The sequence below is a fragment of the Nylanderia fulva genome, unplaced genomic scaffold (assembly GCF_048542155.1).
Source record: "Nylanderia fulva isolate GAGA-0341 unplaced genomic scaffold, ASM4854215v1 Scaffold55, whole genome shotgun sequence".
Lineage (NCBI taxonomy): Eukaryota > Metazoa > Arthropoda > Insecta > Hymenoptera > Formicidae > Nylanderia > Nylanderia fulva.
The window spans coordinates 347,925-366,893 of NW_028190643.1; the positions used below are offsets into that span (position 1 = coordinate 347,925).

The window sequence follows — 18,969 nt, forward strand, 5'->3', positions numbered from 1 at the left end:
AAAAAAAATTAAATCCACAAATAAAGGATGAACGAAATAATTAAAAGCCAAGCGTGGTAAGTAGTGTGTAAATAATTTTTTTGTTAAATATTTATCGTGTCAGCCCTAATAATGTAAATAATCAGCAAATAAAATCGATTGAACATGCGTCTATTTGTGACCCACAATGATCTTCACAAAGGTCGAGCAATTTGAAAACATATATTTATATAATTGACATAAGAGTCGTAATCGTGAGATAATTTAAACAATGATGTTAGAATCATTAGTCATGAAGTATTAAATCAGCAATAAAAACTCATTATGTAATTTCTTGCGGAGGCTTGTCTTATGTTAGTAATCACCGGGCAATAAAATCACGTAATGTTGACGTTCACTCCACGAAAATTAGCTACGGAAGTCAGACCCAAGAAAAGATACGGCACTAAAAATTGATTACAATTGTTTTTCTAACGGCGCGGCGATAAGATTATGGCGATCGAAAAATACGATACGATCTTCCCGTTGAAAGTCGGAGTGTGTTTATCGACTTGTAAATTAAAATTGCGATTTAAGGACAAAGAAACGCAGCGCGCCGATAAGCGCGCGGTATCAGTCGACAGTTCGTTTAAATTGGAGCGTGACGTCACATATTTGAATTGCGAGTATTATATTGTCGCGCAAAGAATGCCGACGAGAAATCTTGATCGCAATCGCACAAATATTCGCTATATCTCGATTTCTATATCTCGAGTATCGCTATACAGAGTGTAACAAAAATATGTGGGCCGCTATTTCGGAGAAGCACATTTTTCTCTCGACATATTTATTTTGTTACACTTTGTATAAACTTTGTGCAAATATCTCGACGGAAAATCTGCCATTTAATAACAAAAACATGCAAATCTGTAATTTATATTTCTTAATATTAATTTATATTATCGGCTCAGGCTAATAAACAATTCCCATAATTTTCAGACTTTCTTGCAAGCTCGAGAAATATAGATTATAATTATTTAGTAAGAAATTTATTTCTTTTTTAATTAATGTCATATATTACAATAACTTGTTATTAATTTTCTATTTTATATATTTTATTAAAATAAAGTTCCTTTCCTACTATTGTAAATATTAATTTTGTGTGTGTTTGTGTGTATATTTGTGTATATATGTGTACAATTATACGGGAATCGCGTCTATTAATTCTGGAATAAAAGAAAAAATAAAGAATATAGATGTGCAAACACATTTAGCAAATAAATATATAATTTTCGACTTATTTTTCAACAAGAAATATTACTATATACCTTTATTGTTCAAGAAAATAATTATAATGGTACACAATTTTTTTCGAGAATTTTTTATTAATAAATTTCAAGATTAATATTATTATTTTTTAAATAAAATCATATGTTTCTGTTTGCGTCATTTTATTATTGACATCGAAAGAAATCCAACGAGTTATGATTAATGACTCAGATAATTTGAAGCATGGAGATCATATATTTAAGGAAAAAAATTAAAAATTAATCTCTCTCAACACAAAAACTTAATTTTAAAAATATTTAAAAGATCCATCAGTTTTTGAATAAATAATATTAATAATTAATAATTAATAATTTTTGCATAAATCATATTAAAAATTAATATATATGTATAATATATTTTCGACAAAGAATGGCTCTTTTTACGTTTTCCATTTCTGCGATAAATTACATGCTTGAAGAATTCGTTCTCGCTTGCTTTCAAAGGATCATTGATATTCTGTTTACAAACATAAAAGGAATTTATGTGCATCAAATATTACATAACAATTGCATGCAAAAAGATCTCGTAATCGTTGTTGTATCTTTTAAGCATGTAATTCCATCACACTAGAAATAATGAAAAATCTATCAAAGGTTGATGTTATTTTAAATCTCTTCCTGAAATAAATTCTTATGTTAAAATTTAAGGCATAAATTAAATTTTTTAATGTTGTTAGTTTCTTCGAATATTATGTAATTTATTATATTCAAGATTATTTGCATAATGTTACAAGTCGTTGAACTTTCGATGACAGTTATAAAATGATGCAAACAAAAATAATTTAAAAAAAAAAATAATCTTGATCCCAGCTCTTTCAAGAGATCTAAAGAAAAAATTCTCTTATTATTATATAATTGTCCCATTAACAAGTGTAAAGTGTTTTTTTTTTAAATGTATCGTATCAAAAAGAATAAAAATATTCCAGATAATTAAGTATACAAAACATTCTAAGGTAGTATTAATTCATTCCCTCCCATTAACAATAAAGCAGAGTAATCTTCCTTGATAAAAAATATAAAGATATTAAATCATATATAAAAATATAATATCTTTTAATACAAAATTTAAAAAAAAACAGTTTATTTTTTCATTGAAAACAATTTTTTTTTTTCTACATCTCATGTAAATAAAAAATATATACACAGTATGTTCTGTATATGTTTGTGTGTAAACATAAAATAGCACAATAAATACTCTAATTGTAAGCATAGTAAACATATAAAACGAGTATTGTAACAATATTGTAATTATTCTTCACGAGTCTAAACTGTTAAATATTTTCGGAATTAACGAACTATTTTAAATTGTAACAACCGCAAATTATCATTTTTACATAGTGTTGGACAAATATAATTTTAAAGCTCACATGAGAATTAAGCAAAGTAATAAATAATTCAAATTGATATTTGAAATACGATAATATTCATTAGCGTAATTAAAATATAAACAAACACCATATCACATTCTTTTTTTTTATACAAGCTGATGTTATAAAGTGATATATGACTTTGCAATATAAATATTTCTGAGAAAGAGCGAGATGCCTGTAATAAAAAAAATTTAGATTTATTACGTTCTACAAAGATTATAAAATTCTCCGAATTCTTTTGTAATTATTGGAGCGAATAAATCAAATTAAAATGATATAATTTTTGTATAAATTGTTATACAAAAGAAATAAAAAAAATTTTTTACATATTATATAAATTATTTATTATATATAATATATATATAAAATATATTTATTACATTTATATATATTATAAAATATTTGTAAAATATATAAATTATATTATATTGCATAAAAACATAATAAAAAAATTGTTTTTATATATTAAAAATATTATATTTATTATAAAAATAATATAATTATTTAAACATAATTATTTTTAATATTCGGAATAAAAGAAATATTTTGATAAGACAATTTTATAAATAATACATCTTTTCAAAAATGCCAGAATAAACTTCGAATTATAAAATGTTTTAAAAACTTTAAAAAATTATTCTTAAATACCTTCCGACTGCAATAAAAAGAGTAGAACAACTATTATTTTGGTTAATGCAAATCGTAAAATGACTTGAATAATATCGGCTCGATAATATATCACTCAACAGCCAGCACATTTTATTATATTATTTGCGCTATCTTGGAGACTACTTGATGAATAGCTCGTGTTCAAGAACGAGATAATAAGTTGTATCAAATTCCATCCTATTTCTTATGCGATCTAAGATCTAAGATCACACACAATGACGTCATAGCGTCACGCTTTTAAATCGTCCTCATAATCATATATCTCTACACATACGAAATATTTGGAGGTCATTTATGTGTCGAACACTCAACAATATCTATCATCGTGTTTTTTTTTTAATATGAATGTACGATTTGTCTCCTTAATTAATGTAAATGCCACGTTATCTCCATCATAAATTTTACGTAGCAGAAGTGATCATAATATTTATTTTTCCACCGAAGTGTAATAATATTTAACACATATTTTTAAATATTTAAATACTCTCGATACATTTTTTTCTTCCTTCCTGGTTTCGAATAAAACATATATATAACAGCACACATATCCCGAAGACGTTCAGAGAATATCCTGAAGATGTTCGAATGTCGTCTGGATATCCTCTGAATATCTTTCGAATGTGTTGTGCTATTAGGATATTAATTTGACATGTGTTTGACATATAGTTTGACATATGTCACATTATCACGATTATTATTAACCAAACAAATCACAATTGGGAAAATAATCTGTCAAACAAAATTCTGCAATCTCACCTTAAAAATCAAATCTCATTACACTGTTATATCATCCGCGATGACAAAATTCTTCGAATTCCAGTCTTATCACCGCCACTGTTCCGTAATAACGAGCGCAGAAATTGTCACGACGGTTTTTAAACGGCTGCATTTCCGGCAGAAGAAGAAAAAGACGTCGCGACAACAGGCTGCTCGCAATCAAGCACTCTTAACGACGTTAATTAGGCGACGTGATGGTGCCGGACGACGTCGATCGGTGGCGCGCGTACATCCGCGAATAACGATCGACTTTTTCTTTCCTCCTTTTTTTTTCTTTATCAAACGCACACACACGCGCGCGCGCGCGCGTTTACCGAAAATCCGAGGAACCGCGCACCGACGCGCAAACTGTCGCTCCGCGACTGACCGACAGGTAACGGCTTTCGCGCCGGAACACTTCAGCAATTTTCGCCCGCTCGCCGCTCACTTCGCTCCGTCGTGCGAGCGGCGCGGCGCTCGGGCATCTTCGGCCGGCCACGCCGCCGCTCGGCCGCGCTCGGCCGCGCTCATGCGTGGCGCGACGAGGCCGACGCTCTTCCAGCAGCGCCGATGACAAATCAGCTGCTCGCTCGATTCGATGTCAGCCGCGTTGCGTTCGCATGATTCTCAATTATTGTGGCATATGCCGCGCTGGAATGTATAGGAAATGCTACCCTCGGAATTGGACTTCGATTTTCGTACGCAGAACATCTGTGTGTAATATAACAAGAAAGACGATTCCAAAAAAATAAAGCCAACAATTTTTATAAAATTAAATAATAAAATAATTATAAACGATAAAATAAATAATAATAAAATTGAATAATAAATTAATAGAAAAGTAAAATTTAAATAATAAATTAAAAAGACTCGCTATAATATATAAAATATATTAATATATATAAAAAATGTATGTGTGTAAGTCAAAATATATATTGAAAAGATGATTGTAAAAAAATAAGCCAAAAATTGAAATAAAATTAAATAAAATTAAATAATAAAAAACAAATAATAATAAATTGAAGAATTAATAGAAAAATAAAATTTAAATAAATTGAAAAGGCTCTGATATATCAAATATAATATATATAAAAAATGTATGTATATTAGTCAAAATATATATTCGAAAGACGATTCTAAAAAAATAAACCAAAAACGTAAAAAAATTAAATAATAAATTGAAAAGGCTCTCTGATATATATAAATATTATATATATATATATATATATATATATATATATACTAATAATGTAAATAATAAATATAAAAAATTTTGTACGAAATTATATGTTGGCATATGCGACGCTGGAATGTATAGGAAATGCTACCCTCAGAATTGGACTTAAATTTTTATACACAGCACCTGGTGTGCGTAACGCCAAAATATACCGAAAAAACGATTAAAAAAATAAGCCTAAAAATTTTAAATAATAAATTAAAAAGGCTCTCTGATATATAAATATAATAAATACATAAATAAATATGTATATATTTAATTAATATAAGTAAGTGTAAAATAAAAATTTTATCCCAGACACATATTTGAATATTTTATACTTCTTATACTGAATAATATAAGATAAATATAACTACGTAATAGCATATTAAAAATAAATTTCTTTAATATTTTTTGTAATGTATATTTCTTAAAATACATCATCGATATTTCACTTATTTATCAAATATTATAATTTATATATATATCTGAGAAATAGCAATACTGTGTACATATATTTTACTGCTATGCAACTCGTATATAAGTTTTTTTTATGACGGCATACTAAATTTACAAAGGCCACATCTTCATTTTTTTATTTTATGTGAAAAGATAGATAAACCATAAGGATTAACTATTCAGATACTGGAATTCACACATCAAGGTAAACCGGTAGGAAAGGAGATTATTGCATTACATAATTTTGTAACATAATACAATAATACGTAGAGAATAAGATTGAAACATTAAAATTAAAAAAAATCACGATAAATATAACAATTGTTGATTTAATAATTAATGTATGTCTTTTTTTAATAAAATTTAAATTATATCGAACAAAATATATTTGAGCATTTCATAAGAGAAATAAATATTATTCGTAAAAATAGTATAAAAATCATATTTATAATTTCTAATACTTCGATTTTTACTTGCAATAAATTTTTAATAATATGAATAATCGCACTTTGATAAAGATTTATCGTAATACAGTTTCATGTCAATTAGCAAAAGTTTAATAATTATAATATAATATAATAAGAAAATAAAAAAGTAAATAATATTTAATAAATATTTAATAAAATAAAATAAGACAAATAATATTCAACAAAATAAAAGTAAATATTTAAATAAAAATTTAATAATCGTTAATTATAATAATCATAACAATTGTTATATTTTGATATTAATTGCGATTGTGTTTAGAAATAATAATTCGATAATATAAAAAAAAGCATTTTCCCCTACTACTTTATTGCTTCAATCGATACGTGAATGACAAATGAGTGATAAATAAAGTCGAAGAACGTCAACAATAACGCGCTAATTATGAAAAATTTGTTACCGAAATATTTTATTAAAATATTATATTAAAATTATATTAAATTATATTAAATTAATAATATTATATTAAAATATTTCATTAAAATATTAAAATATTTTAGCAATGAATTATCGATTAATGTTCGGCCTTGATGACGGAATAAAATGCGATATCATTACATATCACGGCCTTGTTATGTAAGTAGTGGTGTAAAAACATTCCATCAAATTCCTTTTCTAAACACGATCGCGATAAGTATCGGAAAATAACCTAATATGGTTATCATAATTAACGATTAGCAGATTATTGTACTTAACAATTAGCAGATAAAAAAAATGAAGATGTGGCCTTTGTAAATTTGTAGATTCTTGATAAACTGTGTCATGATCGATAAATATATTTATCAAAGTACGATCGTTCATTTTATTACAAATAAAAATCGACATAACGAGGACAAAAATTAGAAATGATTACGATCTTTTGATTATGATCTTTCAATTATCGCGATTCTTACACTAGATATAATAATTAGTTCAATAGAATCAAATACCTGTATTTTGTCCAATGCTTTAAATCCTTCTAAAATATGTAAGTATTATATAACACGAGCATAAATTAAATATTAATTAAACGGTTGCTACATAATTACGTTGCTTTTCATTAATTTAATCTTTCAATCTTATGATTCGTTATTACATATTATTATGCATATAGTATGCATATCAACAATAGAGATGATAGCACTTGTTGTATTATATTATAATAATTATATATTATTTATATTTTTTATATATTTTAAAATATATATTCGTGTTCTTTTTTCATTTCCTTAATTCTAACTAACTAAATTATTGTATTATACATATATGTATATATAAAATTTTAAATTAACGCTGCTAATGATTAGAATTCTAGAAAATGCAGTTTATTTTTTATTTATTTATTTTTTAACAAATATACTTTAATTTTAATTGAAAAAAAAATAAGTTTTACTATTTTACAGTGTTTATTTTTAAACACAGTTTATTTTTTTATATATAGTTTTATATATAATTGTATTACTTATATATAAAATATAATTATATTATAGTTTTATATATATTCGTGTTCTCTCGTGTATTGATTATATAATCATATTTATATAATCACAGTTTGTACATTTAATTTATCTTTTATACTATTATATTTAATTTAAATTAATTTTATTTTTTAAAACACAAATTAGACATTTAAATGTCTGTATATAATTAAGCTGAAAAAGAGAAAAGCAAGAGAGATTTGTTATATTACATTTTCTTATTAATAATTACAGCGAGTTATTATACAATCGCTAAACAACGGTATTGTTCTTGCATATTTAAAGCTTGTATGCGTGTGCAGAATCTATCCTTTGAGAAGGCGGTTTTGAATACAGTCATTAGATTTTGCTACCGTTAGAGATAGTAGAATAGACAAGAGAAACAACGTGAATCATAATTGCAAAATTACGTTGCGTAAAGTTATTAGTAGTCTTTTATCCTTTCGCTATCGACAATCTCAAGGCTGCGAGTTTTTCTTTCGAAATTTATTTCTTTCGACGCGCAAAATCATATTATTTAAAAAAAAACTAGAGAATTGATATGTCATAATTTCAGCTTTTTGTCTGAAAAAAAATTTTTTGCCACGTATATAATTGTAAATATATTCTAAAAAAATTACAATAGATATATATGTATTTAAATAATTCAACAAAATTTCATGCATTTATGTAACATTTTTTTCAATGTAATTTTTTAAATTCAAACATCAGAAGATACTGTTTAATTTAACTTTTTAATTAACTATATTAATCTTATTAATTAATATATTAGTAAATTTAATTATTAATTATTTTTGTATTAATTAATGTTAACTAGTATTATATCGATTTGATGAAACAATAATATATTTTACACGTTCAATGATCATTCACAATATTTGTTGTGCATTTCTGTTGGTGAATTGCTTCTCTTTTTATTACGAATTCAATTAATTTCACCAACAATCGATTGTTTTCTGATAATGGATTGCATTACAATTGTATTTTGCATCTTCCCTCCTCGGATGAATCCGATGGGAGATCTCTCTAACGGGAATTTGTTGAAGATTCCGGGATCCCATGTAAATTATATTTATGATCCCATGATACATCCCGTTATTTTTTTTCGTCAAATTTTAACTATGTATTAATTTGATTTTATAAATATCTATTCTCTCTTTTTTTTATGTAAACTACTTTCCTTTTTTTTGTGTTTTTTGTAATTATTAAAAACTGGCTCAACCAAAGTTTATTTTTAAATAAACAATATTTAATGTAAAAATTAGAAAAATAAAAAATAGAAGAAATGATATATTTAAATTGCAGCGCCATTTAAATTCAACCTCAAAAATTTATATACAGATCTAATATATTAAATGTGTAAATATTTGTATGTAATTATCTTATTTATATATATATATATTATCCTCTCTCAAGATAATATATAATATATTTAAAATTTAAACTTGCAAAGTTTAATTACTAAAAAAAGTAGTGAAATAATCTATAAATTTATGAAATTCACGCATCTTAATAGCGACTAGGGTATATCAAGTTTATATATATATATTACTTTGGTTTTAAGTTCATTAATATTTATGTGAAAGAGAAACTTAAAAATTTACATAACGTAATAAATTTTCTTTTAGACCGTATAGATTGTACGAAATGTGCTTTATAGGATACGAATTATAAGAACCTTAAAACGATTATAAATTGATATTATATAACTAACTGGTTCGATATCATATTTATTTTTTCACAATTAATTCTTTAACAATTATTTAATATAATTATTTAATAATTTTTTGTTACGCGTATAGACAAATATAGATATTTTTTTATTCAGTGGGTTTTTATTTTTTTTTTTTTAACATTTTTTAGTTATATAACTTTATTCAATCTTTTTTTTGTTCAATCAGTTACGAAATTGTGATAAATTTCTCTATTTGCATTGAAGTATAAAAACCGTTGTGTACCATATATTTTCCTTTATAAATTATTGCTGACTCAAGATTTAAGTGTTGCAGAAGACGCCAATTAAATCGGTTTTCTTATAATACAGTTATTCATAGCCACATATTGCACAAATGTTACTCTAATTGTGCAAAGAATTTGATAACGAGAGATAGGATTATAAAAATATCGTCATATTTATTATTTTGCATCTCAATATTGAAAGATTAATAAGATATTCGCACCTTAATTATTTATTAATTAATGCTCGAATAATCTGTGAACTTGAATAAAAAATTAAGTACAAACAAATTTAAAAAAACATAAACATATACAGAATGTCCGAAAATTACCGGATATCATTTTAATAACAGATGCTCCAACTAATTAGGAGATGATTTTTTTCTCGACGAAAATATCGAGAGAAATCATTATTCTTTGCAAATTTCTATTTTGCCATATATTTATTAGTAAATAAATATCTTAAATTAAAATTCTATTAAAATAAAGTCTATCTGAAATTCACTGAAGAATGTAATTTTGTTAATCGTTTAACTTCACAAAATTTGGTTTGCAAAAACTTCTTCTTTTTCAATTACTTGTATTAATAACTCGGTAATTATCGATACTTCGACAGTTTCATTGAAAAATAATCGTCCCCAATTTGGCCAGAAAATCTATTATTATAAAAGAATATCCAGTGATTTCAAAATATCCTGCATGGAGCGTCCATTAAACTTTATTTTGTAAGTTATGAGAAATTGAAAAAAATGTTCTAAGCGCTTTTTGCTTACAATGTACTTCTTAATTCAATTTTTATTAATAATAATAAGAATAAAATGTTTAAATTATAACAATTTTTCAATTATTATTAAGTTTCTTGAATTTAAATCTTACGTAGGAATCTTTAGGATAATTTTTAAAAACTTTTCATTTTTTAATGTATAGAATAGATGTAGTTCATCGATTTTTTTTAGAAAAAGACAGAAAAATAATACGAAATTATGTACATACATTTTTTAATTACTAAATTCAAAAGAATTTAATAATTTATGTGAGAAAATTCGGTAGAAATAAAATAAAATACTATATTTCTCAAATGTCATCTCGATTAAAATTTACGTCAAAATTCGCTTTAAAAAATGTGTTTATTTAGAGGCATTTTAAAAAGTGGGATTTTTTCAAACTAGAATTTTAGAACTTTGTGTCTTCTCTCTTACAAATTAAAAATACGCATTTTTGTTGCCATCTGAACGGCGTTAAAATCGTTTATATCTTCCATAAAACCGTATACAGATAAAAGTTGTACGAAAAAATAATTTATATCACGCAGATCTTCGCCGGAAACAAAATAATTACGGCTGCATGCAATTTTTTTAATTACAAACGATGGATGACTCACCTGTTCTTACGCAGCAGTGTCATAATAGCCATGTTTAAGGCTTTTTCATAGTTATTATTATCCTTTTTCGACCGTCTCGGAATTGCCGCGCAAACACCCTCTGTGAAGCTATAGGTCCTTCGTTTTTTCAAGCACAACATCTTCCCGACCTTCTTCACGTGTTCACGAACTCGTTATAATTATACCCCATCGCATTTTCGCTGACAATATATTTTTAATTTCCTCGAAGTCACTTGTCCTTCTCCATGTTCTTCTAAATAAATTTTCGAACACCTTTATTTAATAATCTTTTATATCAAGTAATTTGAATTTAAAAAAGATCACAAAATGCGTACAAAATAAGTAAAGTATAAACAAATTTTGGAGCACCTTTATTTAATAATCTTTGATATCGAGTAATTAGAATTTTTTTAAAAATCACAAAATGCGCACGAAATATAAGTAAAAAGTTTGCGAGAATTTTATATCCGACACACACAACAACAAAAACACACACTAGGCACGTGATTTAATTTTGTATATGGCAATAAACACAATATTATGTCAATTTAAACATAACGCATTTGAACAATCAATAGCTATTGTTAACAAAGTTCAAGTGATATGATTAATGATCGAGATGTCTGAGTGGGCAATCAATTTTTCCACGATTTTTTTCTCACTTTTTATCATTTCTGTCGGAATGATTATACAACGTGTGTGACTGTTCGAGAAAAAAAAATATGACGACTTATCGTGCGAACTCTCGCGAGAAGAGCCAAAGGACGTCAGCCTTGTACCGACGTTATAACTGTACTGAACGCTGCGTTCAGAATCTTTCCTCGGGCGCAAGTGCGCTCAGTGATAATGACCCCTACGAAAATTACGGGAGCATCCTCGGTCTCCGTCCTTTGGAATCCCGCATATATTTTTGTCAAGTTTAACCAAACTTATGTCACGAACGAGAATAATATTTTCATTCATTCGGGACTCTCTATCCAAGTAGCAAATTGACGTCATTAAACGTCAAAATGACGTCATTCGCCGTTTAATGATGTCAAAATGACGTCATTCGCCGTTTAATGACGTTATTCGCCGTTTAATGACGTTATTCTGACGTCTAATGACGTCATTGCCGTTTAATGACGTCATTCTGACGTTTAATGACGTCATTCGCCGTTTAATGACGTCATTCGACGTCAAAATGACGTACGATTGCTATTTGGATAGCAATAATGCATGTATAAATATTAGATTGAGATATATATACATATATACATTAATACATACACATACATACACAAAAATATATACATATATATTTAAGTAATGTAAATATATAATATATAAATAATATATATATAAATACATATAAAAATTTATAATATTATTAATTCGTAAATTTTTTTAATTTTAAATTAAAATTATAATATTATTAATTTTACACATATACATATATAAAATTAATAATATTAAACAATAATATTAGTAATAATATACTTAAATAATTTTCCAGATACGTACGTCAGTTTGCTACTTGGATTATAATAATATACTTTAAAACAAATTTTATATATATATATATATATAAAATTATGTAATAATATACTTAAAACAAAGAATTTAACATATATTACAACATCAATTTTTATTCCCACTTTGCAATTCCGATTCTTTCATATTTTATCGTTTGCTTTGATATAAACGTGACATTATTGACATTATCATAAAAACAAAGATCTGACCAAAGGTGCCAAATTAGCATTCCGATTATGCTTTGCAGTAAGAACCAAAAATATAATTGTATAATTACAAAATTTTTGTATAAGCCATTATTTTCTATTTTGTGTTGCTTATGTATTATAATTAATTTATTTAACTGAAGATAAAATTAAAAATTTCTGAAAAATCTTAGTTTAATAGTAGCAGAGAGGCCAATTTAATAAAGATAAAAAATTATATTATATTATTATTATATTATTATTATATGAATAATATGATAATGAAAGCATGAGAAAATCACATTATTCATATAATATAATAATATTATTATATGAATAATGAGATTCTCCCATGCTTCTTTTTACTACACTGAGTTTTTCTCATAAAGTGTTTAATTAAAATAAAAATGAATTAAAAAGAATGTAACAAGTATTTTTAAAATGTTTCAATTTGAATATAAAAATGGTTAGTTTTTTATAGGATCACGAAAATGATGATAATGAAGAAAAATAGAATTACTAATGTTTTATTTGTGTGACGACTATAAATTCGCATCTTATGTCGATTTGGATAAATTATTTGATATTTAGATTCAATATAAAAAACAATATATTTTATAAACTTTTTCACGACAATTTCTCAATACCATATATTTATTTTTAATGTGCATAAAATGAAATCAAACCAACTAATATGTAAATAAATAAACTTAATCACGCAAATAAATTTAATGCTCAAAATGCATATTTTAAAAAATAATTAAAAAATATGTTGTATAATTTAATAAATAAGCAAGTATACATAAATAATAAATATATATAATAATAAATATATATATATATATATATATATATATATATATATATATATCTCAAGAATAAATTCAATTGAAATTGATCTTTTTTAAATATTATAGATTTCTGAATAGATTTCTTAAAATACGTGAATTTGTTTCAGCAGATGAAATGCACACGTATACAAACTTCATTTACAATAAATCTCAGCTCAATCAGCTGTTCTGTATTGCATTTTATACGCTACATATAAGAACGTCCATTCCAGTGTAAATATAGGTTCCGTTGATGTTGGATTAACACAAGGAACCGGTCAGTCGAACCGGAAATATACGATTCGTCTATACATACAAATATACATATACACGCATACAAGCATAATGAAGTCACTAGTCCTGTTAAGCTATGTTTAAATAGCTACACCTGCTGCTATAGTACTATAAGAAAACCAAATTACATGTATAATTTGTCTTGTATAAAATTTTTCTTGTTTTTACTTATATTTCTTTAAACATACACGTTAAATAACTGCGGCTTTCTAAATCGCAAGAAAATTTTCATCAAAATCCGTTTGTTTTCTCTTTATTTCTTACACATATAAAATATAATTCTATATGAGAATATATTCTATGTAAAAATTATATATATCTATATTCTATATAAAAAATCTAGAATAAATTTTTTATATGAGATTTCTTATTTATCTAACCACCTTGTTTTATGCATTATTGAATTTATTTCGACAGTAATTATTTAAAAAATATGTATATAAAAAGATACATTTTTTGATTAAAAATATAAAATTTAATTTACACACAATTTCTCTTTCTCTCATTAGCATAACTTAAATTATTATAAACTATTTTATCAATAAAAAATATAGATATGTTTACGCATTTATATATTATAAATTATAATAATTACTCCGTCAAAATAAAAATGTAACATAAGTTATTAAAAGTTATTCAATTTAAATAAAGACCGTATAGTTATTAATGTCAATTTTCTAGGAAGTAAAAAGGCTTATATAAAAAAAATTATTTTATATTTTTAGCTAACTTTTGCATATAAATTTATTAATTTTATTTTACATTTTTTCTTAAATATTTTCAGTTTGATTTTTTAATATTTTAAATATTTTTAAAAAATTTTAAATAATAATTATAATATTAATCATATTATTTAATTAATATATATATATATATATATATATATATATATGTATGTATAATATTTGAATTAAATTGAATCTATCCATCTATATGAAGTTAATTAAATTAATTTGAAATGAATAAAGTATTTTCTTGAAAATTGCAACTTAAGAAAACAGCGTGTAAAAAGGTGCATGGCAATGCCACGAGCTTACACAGGTTCATACGGCACAGCAGAATCAAGTGCAGTTATGTTACACTGACCGCTAGGATGCTCCAGCCCGACCAGCAGAGCGACTTGTTGCCATGCAACGTGATGTTTGTCAGAGAATAAAAAAGTGCATCCGATGAATATCGTCCGCTAAGCGGAAGAGTATATAAGCAGTAAAAAGCCTATAATTCTATCATTAATGTGTCTTGAATGATTTATATCATTTGAAAACGATAAAGAAAACTATACCATATGTGCAACAAAAATTGGTAATTATATTCTCGTCAAATTTGAAAATAATAAAAGCAAAAAATAAGAAACAGTTTCTTTAATTAAAGACCATAATTAAATTTGCTATAAAGGCGCACGCATTTCCCGCCTTTCATAATTGCACATACACGTGTGTCTATACATATACGCATATATGCATATGTGTATATGCGTATAGAATATACATATATACATATCTCGGAGGCTCTTGTAAATTTAGATTTTTTTATAAAATACCTCTCACAATCAATTTGGCATTTATTTTTATTTAAAAAACAGATGATCTTATAAAAAAACTTGCAGGAAATAAAAAAATCAGAATTAAATATATATTATTATACATTTTATATATTATATTAAATGCGATTGCACAAACGCTTGCAATAATATATAATAATATATAATAATATATAATAATATAAAATAACATAATATAAAAATATATAAAAACAAAATATTTTTGCTTTATTAATTTCATTGATTAATAATTAATTAATCATTTATAAATTAAAAATATTTTATGTTTGTTTTTTACTTATTATATTATTTTATATTTTATATATATATTTCATATATTATTTAATATTTTAAATATATTATATAATATAATTATATAAATTATTAGTAATTATTAATAATAATTAATATATCATATAATATTGTGCAAAACAAAATTATTTATTATAAACTTATAATAAATTTATTAAATTTTTGTTTTCTGCGTTGTCCTTATCTTTATATATCTTATCGTATCTTTGGTTTTTTTTCTTTGAATCATTTTATAATAATAATATTTTTTAAATTATTTGCTGATGTAAATCTATACATAAAATTCTTTAGTTGAAGAATATTTAAATTTTTAAAGTATTTTCTATTAAAAAATCTAGCGGATTTAAATCGCGCAGAATAACCAAGCAGAAATATAATAAAATATTTTATTATTAATAAAGATTTGTGGAAATAAAAAATTAATTATAGAATAATATAAAATATAATATAATCTTCTTTGTTTTTTATTGGATGCAATTTATATGCGATATATTATCTATAAATCTTTTTTTAACGATCTTTTTATTATGTAAAATAATATAAAATATTATATAAATATAAATATTATCTAATATATATATATATATATCCCAGACAGTACAGAATATTTATAAAATATTTATAGAATATTTATAATTATTTTAATATTTTATAAATATTTATCATATAACCGATTGAGAAATAGTTGATTATGTTTTTTAAACTCATGATTTCTTATTGGATATATCTATTAAAGAAAATATAAATTTTAAAAAATCTGTATTATAATAATTTAATAAGTAATTTGACGTCATATATTGACTAAATTTATATCATTTTTTGGTCAATATTTAATCAATATGACGTCAAATTGACATTATTTTGACCTTCTGTTCTCCTTGGAAAATTGTTGTTTTATTTTTATTTGATTTGTTATTGAATGCAACAAAATTAATATATAAAATATTGAGAATATTTTTAATATTTCTATAAAAGCTGGTATAAAAAATTTTAAATTACCTCTGTATGTCTCTCGCGTTAAATCAAAATTATATCAGAAAATAAGTGTCTTAATTTTTGCGTTATGTCTCATTTTATTTCATTTCATTTTCATTCAAGAAATGTCGACGTCATCGACCTTTGTACAAATATATGTATATAAAGATCTAATCAACATGGCTGTCAAAAAATTAGTCCAGAAGACAACAGCCAATCAAAACGCTCTTACTTACAGACACATATTGTTTTCCATCTTAATAATCTATTTAGTCTATGACGTTGTTTATTTACGTTCTGTTGTCTGCGAGTTGCACGAGAATGACAGTATTGTAAATAAATAAATTAATTGAGAAGATGCATATTAAAGTGTAATATAATATTAGAAAATTAGAATTGTTATTGTGAATATTCTCAAAAAATATATATATTATATGGATAAAATGAACGTGGAACAGAATATTTGTAACCTCATAACTCCAAATAGAGAGACGTTTAGCCCTATCAGTAAGATTATTTCTTAATTAAATATAACTAGATACGTATACCATAAATTATATGTTTATACAAATAAAATAGAGTAATTAAAAAAATTTATATTAAGAGATTTTTTTAGTATTCTTATGGAACTGTAAATAATAAAGAAATATTTATATTAAAAGCATTACTTTTCAGAATTTTACATTATATTAAAATTAATTTATTGCAGAATTATCTCCACATAAATTTCAAGGAAAAAATTTGACAGGAACTGCATGTCTCGTACATAATTTAGCTGCGGATATTCATTCAAATATACAAAAGTGGAACAGTTTCCATATTCAAGGAGTCACCTGCTTAAGAAACATAATACAACTAAAGAGGGACAAAAATTATTCTGTGGCTTTGCAAAATCTATGCGATGAATTAGAAAATGTTTGTAATAATCTGGTAAGAAAACCTTCTTTTCTCTTTTTAATTCTATTTCTTTTAAAGTTTTAAGTTGATTAACTTTTTATTTTTAGTTTAATAATTTTTAAGCTGTTTCTAACATTGATCAATATAAATAAAAATAATTGTTTTTACAGGATAGCATAGTTAAAAACTTGGAGCAAATTAAACATCAGTTGATAAGCATAACAGCCTTACAAAAAACTGCAAATAAATTGTTTACGACATGGCCGACAAACAAATTTGGTAAAGGACTCTTACAACTAATTAAAACTTGTAATCCAAAAATTTTTAAAATTCTAGCGCTGCATGGTTCAAACTGCTTATAATTTTTGTATCTTTCGCTAGAGAAGGTAATATGGTATACATTTACAATGCATTTTTGTAAGTGCATTACATATGTCATAAGTAATTTTAAAATAAGATTTCCATGAACAAGGAGTAACAAGTTTTTTCAATGTATTTGTTAAATGTTTTATGAATTTTCATACTTCTTTTTGCCAACTTTGAAGTAAAATCTGATGCTCATTCTTGTTCATGAAAATCTATTCATTTCAAAATTGCTGGCAACATATGTGATGCATTTATGCACCCAATAAAAAAATTGTATTTACATTATCTTACCAGTATTTTGAAAAATATTGGAAATGGATAAATGCTTGTAAACTTTAGTAATATTGGTTAAGCAAAAATTTTTTATTAAACTGATTATTTAACTAATGTTAATTTTTTTTTTCAATTTTTATATTTTTTAATATTATTCTGTTATAGAATTGTATAAATAATATTCAGTATAAATATATAAAATCATTGATGCATCATAAATGTATGTTGCCTTCTCTAATAGTAGATGTTGATTCTATAAGCAGTTTGTATCTAATAATATAAAACAACTAATATTTTAATTAAAATTTAATTATTAAAAAAAATCATTATTTAACTATATATATTTCAAACTGTTTAGGTGAGGTAGCAGAAACTATATATAAGACATATCATAAGGAAGCTGAATTGAAACGCAACTTACTTGAAAATGTTGCTCACCATCATACGGAATCTTGGAAAATGTTTTATCTCGCAGCATGGGCACATCAACCTTTAGTATCTGAAAATTTAACGATATTATTGAACTTATTGTTAATTGAAACTGGCCTCAAATGATAACAGTTTCTAATATAGCATTTAATTTTTCTTTATTTTAATGTAATTAAATAATGAATTAAAATAATATTATTTAAAAAAAAAATTATTTTATGTTCCAAAGTTTGCATTGTCAGAATACTAATACAAAAAATTTCCAAAGAATTGAATCATTAATATTAAACTGATTATAGTCAACTAAAGTTTATATC

General features: G+C 24.4%; 2 protein-coding genes across 5 annotated transcripts in view; one reads left to right on the plus strand and one right to left on the minus strand.

Annotated features, from left to right (window-relative positions):
* The window catches only part of LOC114934785 (uncharacterized), a 49,563-nt gene extending 37,749 nt beyond the window's left edge, over nucleotides 1-11,814 (minus strand). For 2 of the 4 annotated variants that reach the window (XM_085487458.1, XM_085487456.1), the window contains exon 1: nucleotides 11,037-11,814. In XM_085487458.1, coding sequence (XP_085343584.1) covers nucleotides 11,037-11,176 — 140 coding nt within the window. In that variant the 5' untranslated portion in view covers nucleotides 11,177-11,814. Of the gene's footprint in view, nucleotides 1-4,081; nucleotides 4,499-11,036 lie in introns of those variants that run through there. The other 2 variants (XM_029307517.2, XM_085487457.1) reach the window with 2 other exon arrangements.
* A 5,159-nt stretch (nucleotides 11,815-16,973) lies between these two features.
* Nucleotides 16,974-18,926, plus strand: LOC114934676 (cyclin-dependent kinase 2-interacting protein-like). The gene is made up of 4 exons (XM_029307381.2): nucleotides 16,974-17,194; nucleotides 17,397-17,617; nucleotides 17,755-17,863; nucleotides 18,582-18,926. The coding sequence occupies exons 1-4, from the start codon at nucleotides 17,122-17,124 to the stop codon at nucleotides 18,776-18,778; spliced, it is 600 nt and encodes a 199-aa protein (XP_029163214.1). The 5' UTR covers nucleotides 16,974-17,121; the 3' UTR covers nucleotides 18,779-18,926.
* The last annotated feature ends 43 nt before the right edge of the window (nucleotides 18,927-18,969 follow it).

Bases quoted from the DNA above. Each gene is read 5' to 3' on its own strand.
- LOC114934676 (XM_029307381.2), top strand. From the start codon at position 17,122: ATGGATAAAATGAACGTGGAACAGAATATTTGTAACCTCATAACTCCA. The intron at 17,195-17,396 runs GTAAGATTATTT...AATTTATTGCAG, and splicing joins AGAGACGTTTAGCCCTATCA to AATTATCTCCACATAAATTT. The intron at 17,618-17,754 runs GTAAGAAAACCT...TTGTTTTTACAG, and splicing joins AAAATGTTTGTAATAATCTG to GATAGCATAGTTAAAAACTT.